This window comes from Pezoporus flaviventris, unplaced genomic scaffold (assembly GCF_033815535.1).
Source record: "Pezoporus flaviventris isolate CSIRO_AGI_PZ_B2104156 unplaced genomic scaffold, CSIRO_AGI_Pfla_v1 ptg000031l, whole genome shotgun sequence".
NCBI classification, from domain to species: domain Eukaryota; kingdom Metazoa; phylum Chordata; class Aves; order Psittaciformes; family Psittacidae; genus Pezoporus; species Pezoporus flaviventris.
This window is the reverse complement of record NW_026892579.1, coordinates 17,717,054-17,729,329: the sequence shown is the minus strand read 5'-3', so window position 1 is coordinate 17,729,329 and position 12,276 is coordinate 17,717,054. Positions and strand designations below refer to the sequence as shown.

Below are 12,276 nucleotides of genomic sequence, written 5' to 3'. Positions count from 1 at the left end.
AACTCTGTGTTTGATCAGTTACAACATTGGAAAGCTCTTCTGTTGTCAAAGGAAAGAATGAAACTGAGTTGAGTGCAATGGAGCCAAGTATATTTTAATTTGTTTTCTAAATGATCTTCCAACATTGCAAACTTGATAGGGTTTATCTGTTATCCAGCCCCTGTATAAACTGCTACAACATAATCTTTTCTCTGTTTGACAAGAACTTGGACAGGCCTGTTTTAATTAAAAAAGATAATTAAGGATGTTTTATTAAGCACTTTTACTAATATTCATCAACAAAGACAGAACTGTATATACAATAATTCAAGAAGACATAAAACAATATTCAAAAATATAGTCTTCATACATTTACTGTTGCAATGCCTGATTCAAACTGGGCTGATGTATTCCACCAGGCACTGATGCAGAGATTTTAGCCCAAAAGTAAGATTTAACATTATATTCTGGATGTTTAAAAACATCTGAGTCTTTTGCTATGCAATGGCCCTTGAGGGTTTATTTGCTATAAAGTTGAAATTAAAACCTACCACTGTATGGTCATAACAGTAAAATACAAAGATTTTATAGTTTTTTGACTTTAAAGAAAAATATTAATTTTATAAAGGTTGGGGGGGGGGGTGTGCTGTTTTGTTGTGGGGGTGTTTTTTTTTCCTTTCTCAAAACTGGCCATATCAGAAGAAAAGAAACAGCTAGCAGGGATATCCTATAATCTTCTATCATAATAAATGGCTTTAAATTTCACTCCCATCTTCACAATTTTCTTTGTGCTTTTATTCATTTTACCCAAATTAGGCACATGTCTCTTGAACATCATTCCAATAGGAGAAGGCTGATGGCTTCCCTGTGGAGCTCTATTGCCAGGAGGCAGTTTGGAAAGTGACAGGCTGTGAAGTGTCACAGCAGACAATATTAGACAGTTGCCCCTCAATTAATGACTGGAGTGACCCACTTAGTCATCACAGCTGTGTCCTCTAAGTAATTCAGAAGATATCAAATACACCAATTCAACTAACTATACTGGGATACCAACTGGTAATTAGGTCCAAACAGATTTGCTTTTCACTGTTTATGTAATATACCACAAAATTGAAAGCAGAAATCACTGTTAAAGACATTTTTCCTACTTGGAAATTTATATTATTTATATTGCACAAAATACAGAAGAAATAATTTACAAAAATATTCGAATGTTCAAAGTTAATGTTAAAATGTTAAAAGCTAAACTGAATATGTACTGTTCTGATGTTAAAATTACAGTGTGCACCAAGAATAAGGCTTCATAAATATGCCTTTATTTTTGTACTAGTTTCATTGTTTCTTTCCCACACTAGAGTTTGGCAAGTCAGAATTTAATTATATGTTCCACATCTGAACTATCCTATGCTAATTTAATTTGTACCACTAGCAATATCTAACATGGGCCACCAGTTACGAAAATAATCCTTCATGGAAATATTTGAGACTGTTTGTTTTAACTTCAGTAGATCATTTTCCGAAAAAATGTGAAATATAACTAATGCATAAATAATTTCTTAAACCAAAAGCAAAAAAAATTATTTCTTTTCCTAGCCAAAATTATACTGTGCTGGAATATTATACCTGACCTTCAGCATCACAAATAATAATAATCAAAAGTAAGTAGCTTAATCCTCTTTTGTTAACACTAGGAAATGAACACAGATTCTTGAACAGGTCTCCTCAAGTGACTCCACCAAGAGCAAGGAGGCTGAAAAGTTATCCATAGCTCACTCATTTTTTTTCCCCTAGTACAAGGGCCAAATCTTTCTGGTATAAATCTAATCAAATAACTGCAGCCTCCCTGCCCCACTGGACAGCTGGAAACCCCTGCAGCTACAAAGTCCCTGCTACCTTCATCCTCCCACTGCCAGAAATTATGTTTACCCAACAGTATCCACATCATTCCAGAGCTGCATCTGACTGCATGAAAAAGCCTCAGCTCAAGCACTGAACTGTAAGTGGTAGTAACCTACATTCAGCTCAAGAGACACAGTCTGGTCAACTGTTTCATATTACAATTTCAAACCTTCCTCTTGGTCTGGTTGGCTGCCCTTCCTTTAAAATTCACATGGTAAAATCATTTTGAAAAGTCAGGTTGAAGTACTACATGCTGGGATACAAGACTGTTGCCAAGTGAAGACTTCAATCTAATACAAGCATGAAGTAGGACCTTTCTATCTTCTTATTCACTTACTTGTTTTCTAGATTCCTCAGGTCAGCATTATTAGCATTTACAGAAAGAAAAGCCCTCCAAAAAGAAGATATGAGTGAAGATAACCACCGGCACAAAAACATCTAAAGGTGGAATAAGGCAATGCTGCTTTTACATTTTACTTTCCATTTTTGGGAAGATGAAATAGGACAAAGTGAGGAAAAAACATCAGAATAAATAAAAGCAAACAAACAAAATGGTAGAGGTGAGATGGGCTAGAAGATAATTAAAAGGAGATGAGATGATACACAGGCCAAAAACCTGGAAGAGAACAGATGGAGTGAGGACTATGTTGTAGGCCAGACATGAAGAGTGAGTGCCAACTCTGGGTCAGGAAATGCAGGATTGAAAGGTGAACAGACAAAGCTACTCCTTAAGGGACAGAAAATAAAAACAAAAAACACAGAGGAAACAAGTCCGTTTGGCATTAAAAGCCCTCCAGATGGTAACATTCCCCCTCAACCGAGGCGCAGAATTCAAAATCTCCAATAAATACAGATTATTTGACACTTTGGCTGCTGCCATTGCTGCCATTACATTCTTTGATCTTCTGTCCCATGACTGCAAACCTCTCCACATTTTTGTCTGTAGGCTACTTGGTGACATAAGACAGGGGGCTGTGGTCATTTACATTCAGTACTGGGTTAACACCTCTCTTGACAGACGTGGATGAGCTGTATCCACATATTCTGCATTTATCAGGTTTCATTTTTTCAGGCCATGCAAATACTAGCATATAGCTGTCACATCTGCCTGCAAATTACTTCACACCAACACTAGCAAGTGATGTGCTTACACCATCTCCTTCATCATTACAGGTCCACAGCCACTTAATTTTCCAAAGCAAACAACCTCAACAGTAGCTATACACTTACTGGTACAAACTTTTAAACATTCCACCTCTCCTAACTGCAACAAAAGCAGTTAAAAAAAAAACAAAACAACATAAAAATAAAAATCCAAAAGCCAAATAAACCAGGAGAACAAAATAAGCCATCTGTCCCTTCACAGATTTGACGGAAAACTGTCAAGATCCTAGGCCATTCAATCTTCTAGCAGAGATTACTCATTTTCATTTTAATCCCTCTAGGACAAGCTGTCATTTTAAACCCAGATAATAGTCTAAGAACTGACAAGTCATTGACATACAGTGTGCTAACATTTGAAAAGGTTGTTCATTTGACCTGTATCATTGTTTAACCTTTAGCCCTATTGTTCCATCGAGAGTGATGGGCACAGTTCTCCATGGGATCACGGACTGCACGGAAAAGAACTTTTTTCCTACTCAAACTAGTCAGCATTTTCACTAAACAATAGGCTTTAGTGATGATAACACTGCCCAAACAAAAAAGCCTTGCAAAAGAACAGTAGGTTGGTTTAGGCAATGAAAGCCAAGACTTACATAATTTCCAAGAGTTTAATTACTTCTATGTACCTGCAGTTCCCCTTTAATATAATGAAGATAATGTCCTTGTTGAAAATCCTAAAATATTTGTATAAATAAGAGACTACAGCTCCATGCTGCACAAAGCATTAATCTCACTGGTCTTCAATACTTCAGCACCAAGGAAGCCTAAAGTCTAGCTTCATCCACACACTACCCCTATCCTTACATGATGGGTGAGAGAGCTGACATATTTGACCATATCATGTCCTTGCTTTCTAATGCATGCTAATATATGAAAAGAAAGCAAGATATGCAACAAAAGCAACAAAATGTAAGTGTAATGACAAACAGCAGAGATTCAATATTACTTGAAAATATCTTTCTAAAAGAATTTGCCATTAAATGGCAAAAATCACTCAAAAAATAGATGTGTTCCCAACTAACATTAAAATGTATTTAATGATTCTTTGATTATAGAGGCTGACAAATTTAGCAAAACCGCTTTCTCCATCAATATCAAAGTTCAACAGGGCAACATTTCCAGAGATTCCAAAAATATACAACCTGTCCCCAGGTAACTGTCCATTTCCTCTTCTTCTCCTTAGCACCAAAACTCAGTCTTACAAGAAACATACAAAAGTCCATCAAAACATCTTAAAATAACATTCAGGACAACATTAGAAAGATACAACATTATAAAGATATAGCCCTTATTTCCAAAATCTAGTACCAACAACAAATGTCAAGGCACAACTATAAACGCTGCCATACTTTATAATTACACTTTGAAAGTGCACTTCATTTCACAGTAAATTGATTTTCAGATTAAAAAAAACCCAGCCAGTAACCTGTTATTAAAGTTCCAAATCCATAACTCTAATAACAATTTCATTATTGGACATATTATATAACAGAGTACAAAGTTTACTGCTGTTTCAGGCAATTACTTCCACGTTTTCACTGAAAATAACTAAACCTACGCGGACATTGTTTTTGCCCGGTGTAATTAAAAGTTTACCCATTCATTCTGCTATTAAATATAATCCTGAGACTCCTAGCCTTTTTGAGTAATCTTTCTACAATCCACCCAAGCTAACACATTTGCTGACACATGCTATCATTAATAAGAATGGCCAACAACAGCTTTCAATTTGAAACACTATGTCTTAACTCTGCTTGTAGCAAGAAATGACGGAGGGAGGCTGTGAAGGGAGACGTCTACAATACTTACTTTTGTGAGCTTCAAACTGCATCTCAGGAACATACTTCAGAAATTGAAGTTTCTCAAAACAAAATTAAGATGTGATATGTGGTTCCAGCTGCAGCAATTCAGAAGTACACTTGATTCTTTTCTTGACCCTAAGCAAAACCCAGCTATGCCTCAAAAAAATGTCTAAGATAACGCTCCAAAAATTCTGATGAAAACACATTCTGACCAGTGGGTAGGGGTTTTCAACTTCTTCAGCCTTGAATACGCTGATGCAATCAGAGACCCACCTCATCTGTGGCCAAAGACTGCTATGTCCCTTGATCTTTCTTTGAAAATAACAAGCCAGAAGAAGGGGGGGGAACCCAAGAAGCTACATCTTCTGTCAGTGAAAAATACAAGAACTGGAGGTAGAGGAGTGTCCTGGGTTCAGCAGCAGCAGTCATTTTTTCTCCTTCTTGGTAGCTGGTGCAGTGCAGTGTTTTGACTTTCAGCTCGGGAACAGAGCTGATAACAATGTTTTGGTTTGGCCAAGGACTTTGTGAGCCTCATGCTCTGCCAGGGAGGAGGGGAAGCCGGGAGGAAGCAGGGACAGGACACCTGACCCAAACTGACCAAAGAGGTATTCCATACCACAGCACGTCATGCCCAGGATGGAACTGTGAGTGAGCCGGAAGGGCTGGGAGACTGCAGGGTTGGAGGAGGTATCGGTCGGAGCTTGGTCGGGCTTGGGGGCCGAGTTATCGGTCAGCTGGTGCTGAGGTGTTGTATTCTCTTCCCTTGTTATTTCCTTTATCATTATTATCATTGGTGGTAGCAGTAGTGATTTGTGTTATACCTTAGTTACTAAACTGTTCTTATCTCAACCCGTGGGAGTTGCATTCTTTTCGATTCTCCTCTCCGTCCCTCCGAGAGCAGGGGGAGGGCAAGAAAGGGGGGGGGAAGTGAGTGAACGAGTTGCCTGACTGGGTTTAAACCACGACAGTTCTTTTTGGCGCCCAACGTGGGGCACGAAGGGTTGAGATAACGACAGATTTGACTGGATTAATAGTCACTCGTCACAATGCTGATTTATTGGGTATCAGAGTTGTTCTTGTTGATCTCACAGCTTCAGACCGTTGTAACTTACGTAGAGCCGGTATTCGCTGTGTTAGTGTTTATCAAGTGTGGGGCCTGGGCTAAGGTTCTTGTCTCACTGTGCTTTATGGCAATGGCTTGTAATACGGGTGGGCTCCAGCAGCAGGGCGGGACGGACGTGGCCGTGGACTTGTACCTGGCCGTCCGGCTGCTCTTCACCGTCCTGGCCCTCACCCTACTCTCCATCTTCGTGAGGCCGCGGGGAGCCGAGGGGGAGCGGCCCCGAGAGCCGGCGGCAGCCGAACCGGCCCGGGAGAGCGGCCCCGGGGACCAAGCGGCGGCGGGAGCGGGGCCGGAGGCCGCGAGGGGACGGCTGCCGGTGGAGGAGGCCGGGGCGGTCGAGGAGAGGAAGGAGGCGGCTGCCGAGCAGCGGGAGAAGGCGGCGGAGGAGCCGAGCCCCGCGGAAGAGCCGAGCCCCGCGGAGGAGCCGAGCCCCGCGGCCGAGCCGAGCCCCGCGACAGCCGACAGCATTCCCCGGAAGCCGCCCGCCGAGCCCCAGGAAGATGCAGGAGACCACGCAGCATTTCCCAGCAGGGCAGAGGAGGAAGAGCTGGACTCAGGAAAAGAGAAGCTGGCGGTGGGAGAGCCGGCAAGCACAGCAGCTACACCAGCCCCAGTGACAAGCACAGCAGCATCGTTTGAGAGTTCTGAAGGCTCTGAATGGCCTTTGGGTACCCTTGGGACCTGCCTGCTGATTGTGATGGGGATCAGCATGTTGGCACACACACAGGCTGTGTTCTACCCACAACCATTTTGTCTGATCTCAAAAGTTAAGCAGAGTCAGGTTTGGGTCTTGTCTGGGGTTAGACAACAATATAGGGGGACCAAGAGATTTTCCCCAAGGCTGGACAGTATTGAGTGGCAGGGTGTGTGGGACAGTATGGGCAAGTATCTAGTCCACTGGGCCCCTCCAGTGCTTTGGAAGCGTCGGAGATGGAAGGCAGCTGTATGGAGTCCCCAGCAACAAGCTGCAGAAACTGCTGAAGGGGACAGTGAATTATTTTGAGCCTGGTGGGCCCATGGCACTTCAGGCCATCAGAGCAGAGATGCAAAAGAGATGGACTCATGATCAAGGGGTGGACTTAGCAATGGACACTATTGCCCAGGTTATTCATGAATGTGAACACTGCACACAGTCTCTCCTGCTCTGGAAGACTGTTACAAGAGATGGAGCCTGACATCAGGGACCAGATGGACTCAGCAGCTTTATAGGGACTGGTCCATGCACTAAGATAAGAGTGCACTAAGATAAGAGTGATGGTATATTGAAAATGTGGGAACTGAGCATGACGTGAATGGTATGGAATAAGGGGTGGATAATGTCCTGGGTTCAGCAGCAGCAGTCATTTTTTCTCCTTCTTGGTAGCTGGTGCAGTGCAGTGTTTTGACTTTCAGCTCGGGAACAGAGCTGATAACAATGTTTTGGTTTGGCCAAGGACTTTGTGAGCCTCATGCTCTGCCAGGGAGGAGGGGAAGCCGGGAGGAAGCAGGGACAGGACACCTGACCCAAACTGACCAAAGAGGTATTCCATACCACAGCACGTCATGCCCAGGATGGAACTGTGAGTGAGCCGGAAGGGCTGGGAGACTGCAGGGTTGGAGGAGGTATCGGTCGGAGCTTGGTCGGGCTTGGGGGCCGAGTTATCGGTCAGCTGGTGCTGAGGTGTTGTATTCTCTTCCCTTGTTATTTCCTTTATCATTATTATCATTGGTGGTAGCAGTAGTGATTTGTGTTATACCTTAGTTACTAAACTGTTCTTATCTCAACCCGTGGGAGTTGCATTCTTTTCGATTCTCCTCTCCGTCCCTCCGAGAGCAGGGGGAGGGCAAGAAAGGGGGGGGAAGTGAGTGAACGAGTTGCCTGACTGGGTTTAAACCACGACAAGGAGAAACCCATGCTTAGGAAAACTCAGAGCTTTTCTGAGAGTACTCAAGGATGTAAATCTTTAAGGACTTCTGGTCAAGAAAGGAAGGATCCTGTCAGATCCTTTCTAAAGATGAAAGGATCCCACTGTTCTTGGAGAAGTACAAGAAAAATGGCTAATTAAACATAAGAAAAAAATCTATTTAATCAGGTCCTATTTGCCAATCCTTCAGCATCAATTCAGCTGCCACCAGATCTGGTGATTAATGGATATGCTGAGTCAATATGAATATAAGCAGACTTAGAAGCTAGAAGGAATTCCTTGTCTCTGTGTAGAACTTGCTATGCTGTACAGAGTTGGTAAACCCTGTCAAGACATTTGCAATCGATGCAAAAGAAACCCAGCTTGCTCTTTCAACTATACTAATGAGGTATTCATCGCTATGAGTACATTTGTTGCTATAGTTGCAGAGATGACTGAATAAACATAGGGAAACATCTTTTGGGCAAAGCAATACTATTCTTAAATAGTCATCTTTTAGAATAGGACAATGATTTAAAATAATAGCCTATTCTGACCACATATAATGAAAAGTTCTGTTCACAAAGTTGTGATGAATATTAAGAGGTAATCCCTGTTTCATTATCCTAAGCAAGTGTTACAGGAACCACACTCATGCAGTTCTCTGAAGTAATAAGAGGTAGTGAAACAAAAAAAAAGTATTTCTGAAGTAAACAAGAGCAACAATAATTCTTAGTCAACATATGATTCTTTTGAGAATATACTTTTATATATACAATTCTTTTGAGCAGATACAGATTTGAAATATTTTGAATCTATAAAGATTTCCCTTGAATGTTTGCCAATATTGTCTTTGGTAAAACTCCACATCAGCACTGGTAGTACTACCTAAAGCTCCTCACACTTTTCATAGACCATACAAACAATTCTTAAAAACAGACATAAAACTTCTTACTTATTGAAAACAATGATCAGTTTTAAAGCCTCATAAGAAGTTCTCTGTTACAACAGTAGCATAATGAACTAAATGACTGACTTTAACTGAGAACAAGGATTGTTTAAAACCTACAACATACACTGTAGAAAAAATAATTTTAAAACCTAAGGTTATTTCAAACTCAAAATGTAGAAAGTTTTAGCCTGCCCTGACTGCCACTTAAAAACACAAAAACAATAAAACTACCTAAATAAAGCAAATTAAAAGAACAAAAAAAAAAACACCACCAAAACCATCAAAACCCCCACACTAAACCCAAATACCACAATAAATTAAAAATATATAGATACATTTAACTCAAAGATGTTTGTTCTCTAAACCTGCAGAAGTCACCATTGTATCTGTTCCAAGGGTATATTCATTGCTTGTAAAAAAAGCAGCAAAACTCTCAGACGAAAAGAGAACCCTCAGAGAAAGAAAATGTGCTATTTAACTGGAGGGCAAACCAGCCATGGAATTTTATTTGCTGTAACTAGAGGAAAAGTTAACTGAAAAAAAAAAACAAACCCATCTCTTAAAACTTACAGTTTGATAAAACCCAGGATATTACTCTTACTTGCTTTATTTTCTTACTCAAATTGATCTAATATATGCACAGAATAGACAAATCATAAATGTTTGCAATTATTAAACTATAAGAAAAATAGCACTGAGTATTTGTTCTGCATTGCCAGTAACTCTACCTCTCCTGCTTTCTGTGTTAATCTCCAACAGCTGCATACAGGAATATCCTTCACAAGAATGAGGAAAATTGGCCAGATAACCACTTCATTCCATAATTCACAAGTTAATCAAAACTGGTGGCAAAGATATGGACAAAATAAAAGAAAAAATTGCCCAAGTATAACTGCTTTTGACACTAATAACTCCATTATGAATCACATCCTAGCCATGTATATTTTTTCCCTTCAACAACATACTTGATGCTTTACTGCTGCGCAATAAGATAGTCAATGTCTTACAGAGTTTATGTTCAGAGTTTTGAGAAAGGCAGAAAGACCAGTAAATTGCACACATTTCACTGCTGAAGTACAGAAGTCAGAACTCTTAAAATCCAATACACTGGGATGCACATGGAAAATTCAGAAATCTCCTTTACACAAAAAAAAGAAAATCATTGAGCATAATTTTAATTTCCTAGGTTTTGGGAAGCAGAGGACCATTTCAATAGTCATGTGCTGGCAACTAGATTTAACTAGCATGAGATTTGCTTCCAGATATGTTTTACCTAGAAATTTTTCTATGAATACTTCCAACCATGCTCTCCCTATGATTTTTAAGTGAGGTTAAATAGCCTGGAACATCTGAATGCTTCAAGAAACCATACACTTATGTAAGAAACCAATCTTAAGACGTGTTCCTTTTGTTCCAGTTTCCTTTAATTTCAAGTTCAAAATTATGTGCCCTAGACCAACAGCCTTTCTCCCTCACCCCCCAATAAATTAAATTTATGATGTTGGTCTTAAACAGACAATGCAATAATGCAACAACAGAAATACAAAGGAGCAATCAAAATATTTCTAGTGCTTTATCTACACAAACTTCTCACAGAATTGCTTGCAACTTAAACTTCCCCAAAACAGCTACACTCTGCCAGGTAGTCCAGGTGATGCCTTATCTCTTTACCTTTCAGCTACTCTTGGTTAGCCAAAATACCATTACTGCTCTCTCTTCTTGGGGTGAGATTCACTACCTGATACAGGATCAAGGAAATGACAAAAGCAAATGGAAGCCAACAATTTGATGCTTATTGCTCTGTGTTGGTGAGATATGGGACTACTTTTAACAGCAGTGCTGAGAAAAATGGCTTCCTCTAGAAGGAAGTGTTATCTAGGAGCCATTTAATTCACAGAAGAAAGTTTTTTACAGAATGTTATAATATGTCTATACTGAAGAAAAGAGTGCACAATGAAAGATAGGAACTCATATATATATTTGCAAGTCATAAGCATTACTTCAGAAGACCTAGGGCAGTATTGTAATAAGTAAAATGTGGAGACATCAACTAGAATGGGCTTTAGTAATCACAGCTGAACAAGAAGTGGGAGTTCAAGCACAATTCATGATTCTTATACTATGGCCAAATGGGAACTGGAAGTAAAAAGAACATTATATTCTTACCTATGAAGGAGGATAGCATAAACAACATAGCTCCCAGACATTCCCTTGGGCTCAGAGATATTTCAAAGCTAAAGTTATTAATTTTTATAAAATCATTCAACATTGCAAAACTAAAGAATTATATTTTGACAAAGTACAGGTTTTAAATATGGGAAAAGAGTAATTCAAAAGAAAAAGGTAGCCTAAAACCACTTTTAAGAGTATCCCAAACTGCCAATCGTCCCCCAGGCATTCCTGAACACTTGGTTAGTAGAGGAACTCACTGGAAGTTAAAAAAGCTGAGGAAAAACCTATACCCAACATTGCTTTGCTTCAGCACCACAACGTAAACAACTGAAATCAAGCTTACCTTTCTTGAAGCGTAGATGTCGAAAAATGGTTTATTTCGAACACTGAATGGTTCCTGTGCTTTGTCAATAAGACCATTTTTCATCTTTTCATGTCGTGGAAATATAATTTCTTTCTCTATACACGCAAGTCGAACATTAAAATCACAGTCCCCAACAGGCTGTCCCTGCCAAATTAAAAAAAAAAAACAACAAACAAACAAAACCAGTATTAAAACCAAACATCAAATTATTTACACAGACCAAGTTTTCCTTACACAGTATTAAGAAGCATACAGATAAAAATACTATCAAATCACTAGCTTTTTTTGTCAGACACTTGGTTTTTAATCATTTGTCTTAGACTGTAAGAGGTTTAATCAAATCAAAGTTTGTAGAAAGATAAGAACCTATAAAATGTATTCAAGCATATGCTAGTTAAATACCTAAATACTTTTAAAGTTAAGAAAAATAATTTAAATATACCCTAATTACAGCTTTTGAAATAACAGCTAGATACTTTACCACACAGTTTTCCTCTGAAGTCATTTAGCTTAATTTGTTACTCTTAATAACAACACAACAATGGGATTTACAGAGTTAAGGAAACTCATTGCTTTAAATGTACTATATTGATGCCTTGAAAGAAACATTAATTATGCAAATGTTCACTTTTCTGTCATAGAAAAGAGAAAAATATAGCTGCATTTGGCAAATGTGCCAATAAACAGTGCCTGCAAATCCCTGCAAGATATATGGTGACTCAGTCACATCACACAGGTGATCGAGGTAGTGAAAGCCCTTCTCTAAGTCTCTGTAGCACAATCTGACCTTTCAAGATCTGAAATATAGCAGTAGATTTACACTGCTCTTTATGCATTTGGTGCATTGCACCAGATCGGTACGAGCGTTCCAAATATGCATTTCTCAGATTAATAATTGCTCATAACCAAGTTTATGATATTTTTGAGCATCAGATAAT

At 39.5% G+C, this 12,276-nt stretch overlaps 1 protein-coding gene across 3 annotated transcripts in view; it reads right to left on the bottom strand.

The window, feature by feature from the left end:
- RNGTT (RNA guanylyltransferase and 5'-phosphatase) overlaps positions 1-12,276 on the bottom strand; it is a 190,679-nt gene that overhangs the window by 108,876 nt on the left and 69,527 nt on the right. For all 3 annotated transcript variants that reach the window (XM_061460307.1, XM_061460308.1, XM_061460306.1), the window contains one exon: positions 11,318-11,482. In XM_061460307.1, the coding sequence (XP_061316291.1) occupies positions 11,318-11,482 (165 nt within the window). The remainder of the gene's footprint in view (positions 1-11,317; positions 11,483-12,276) is intronic.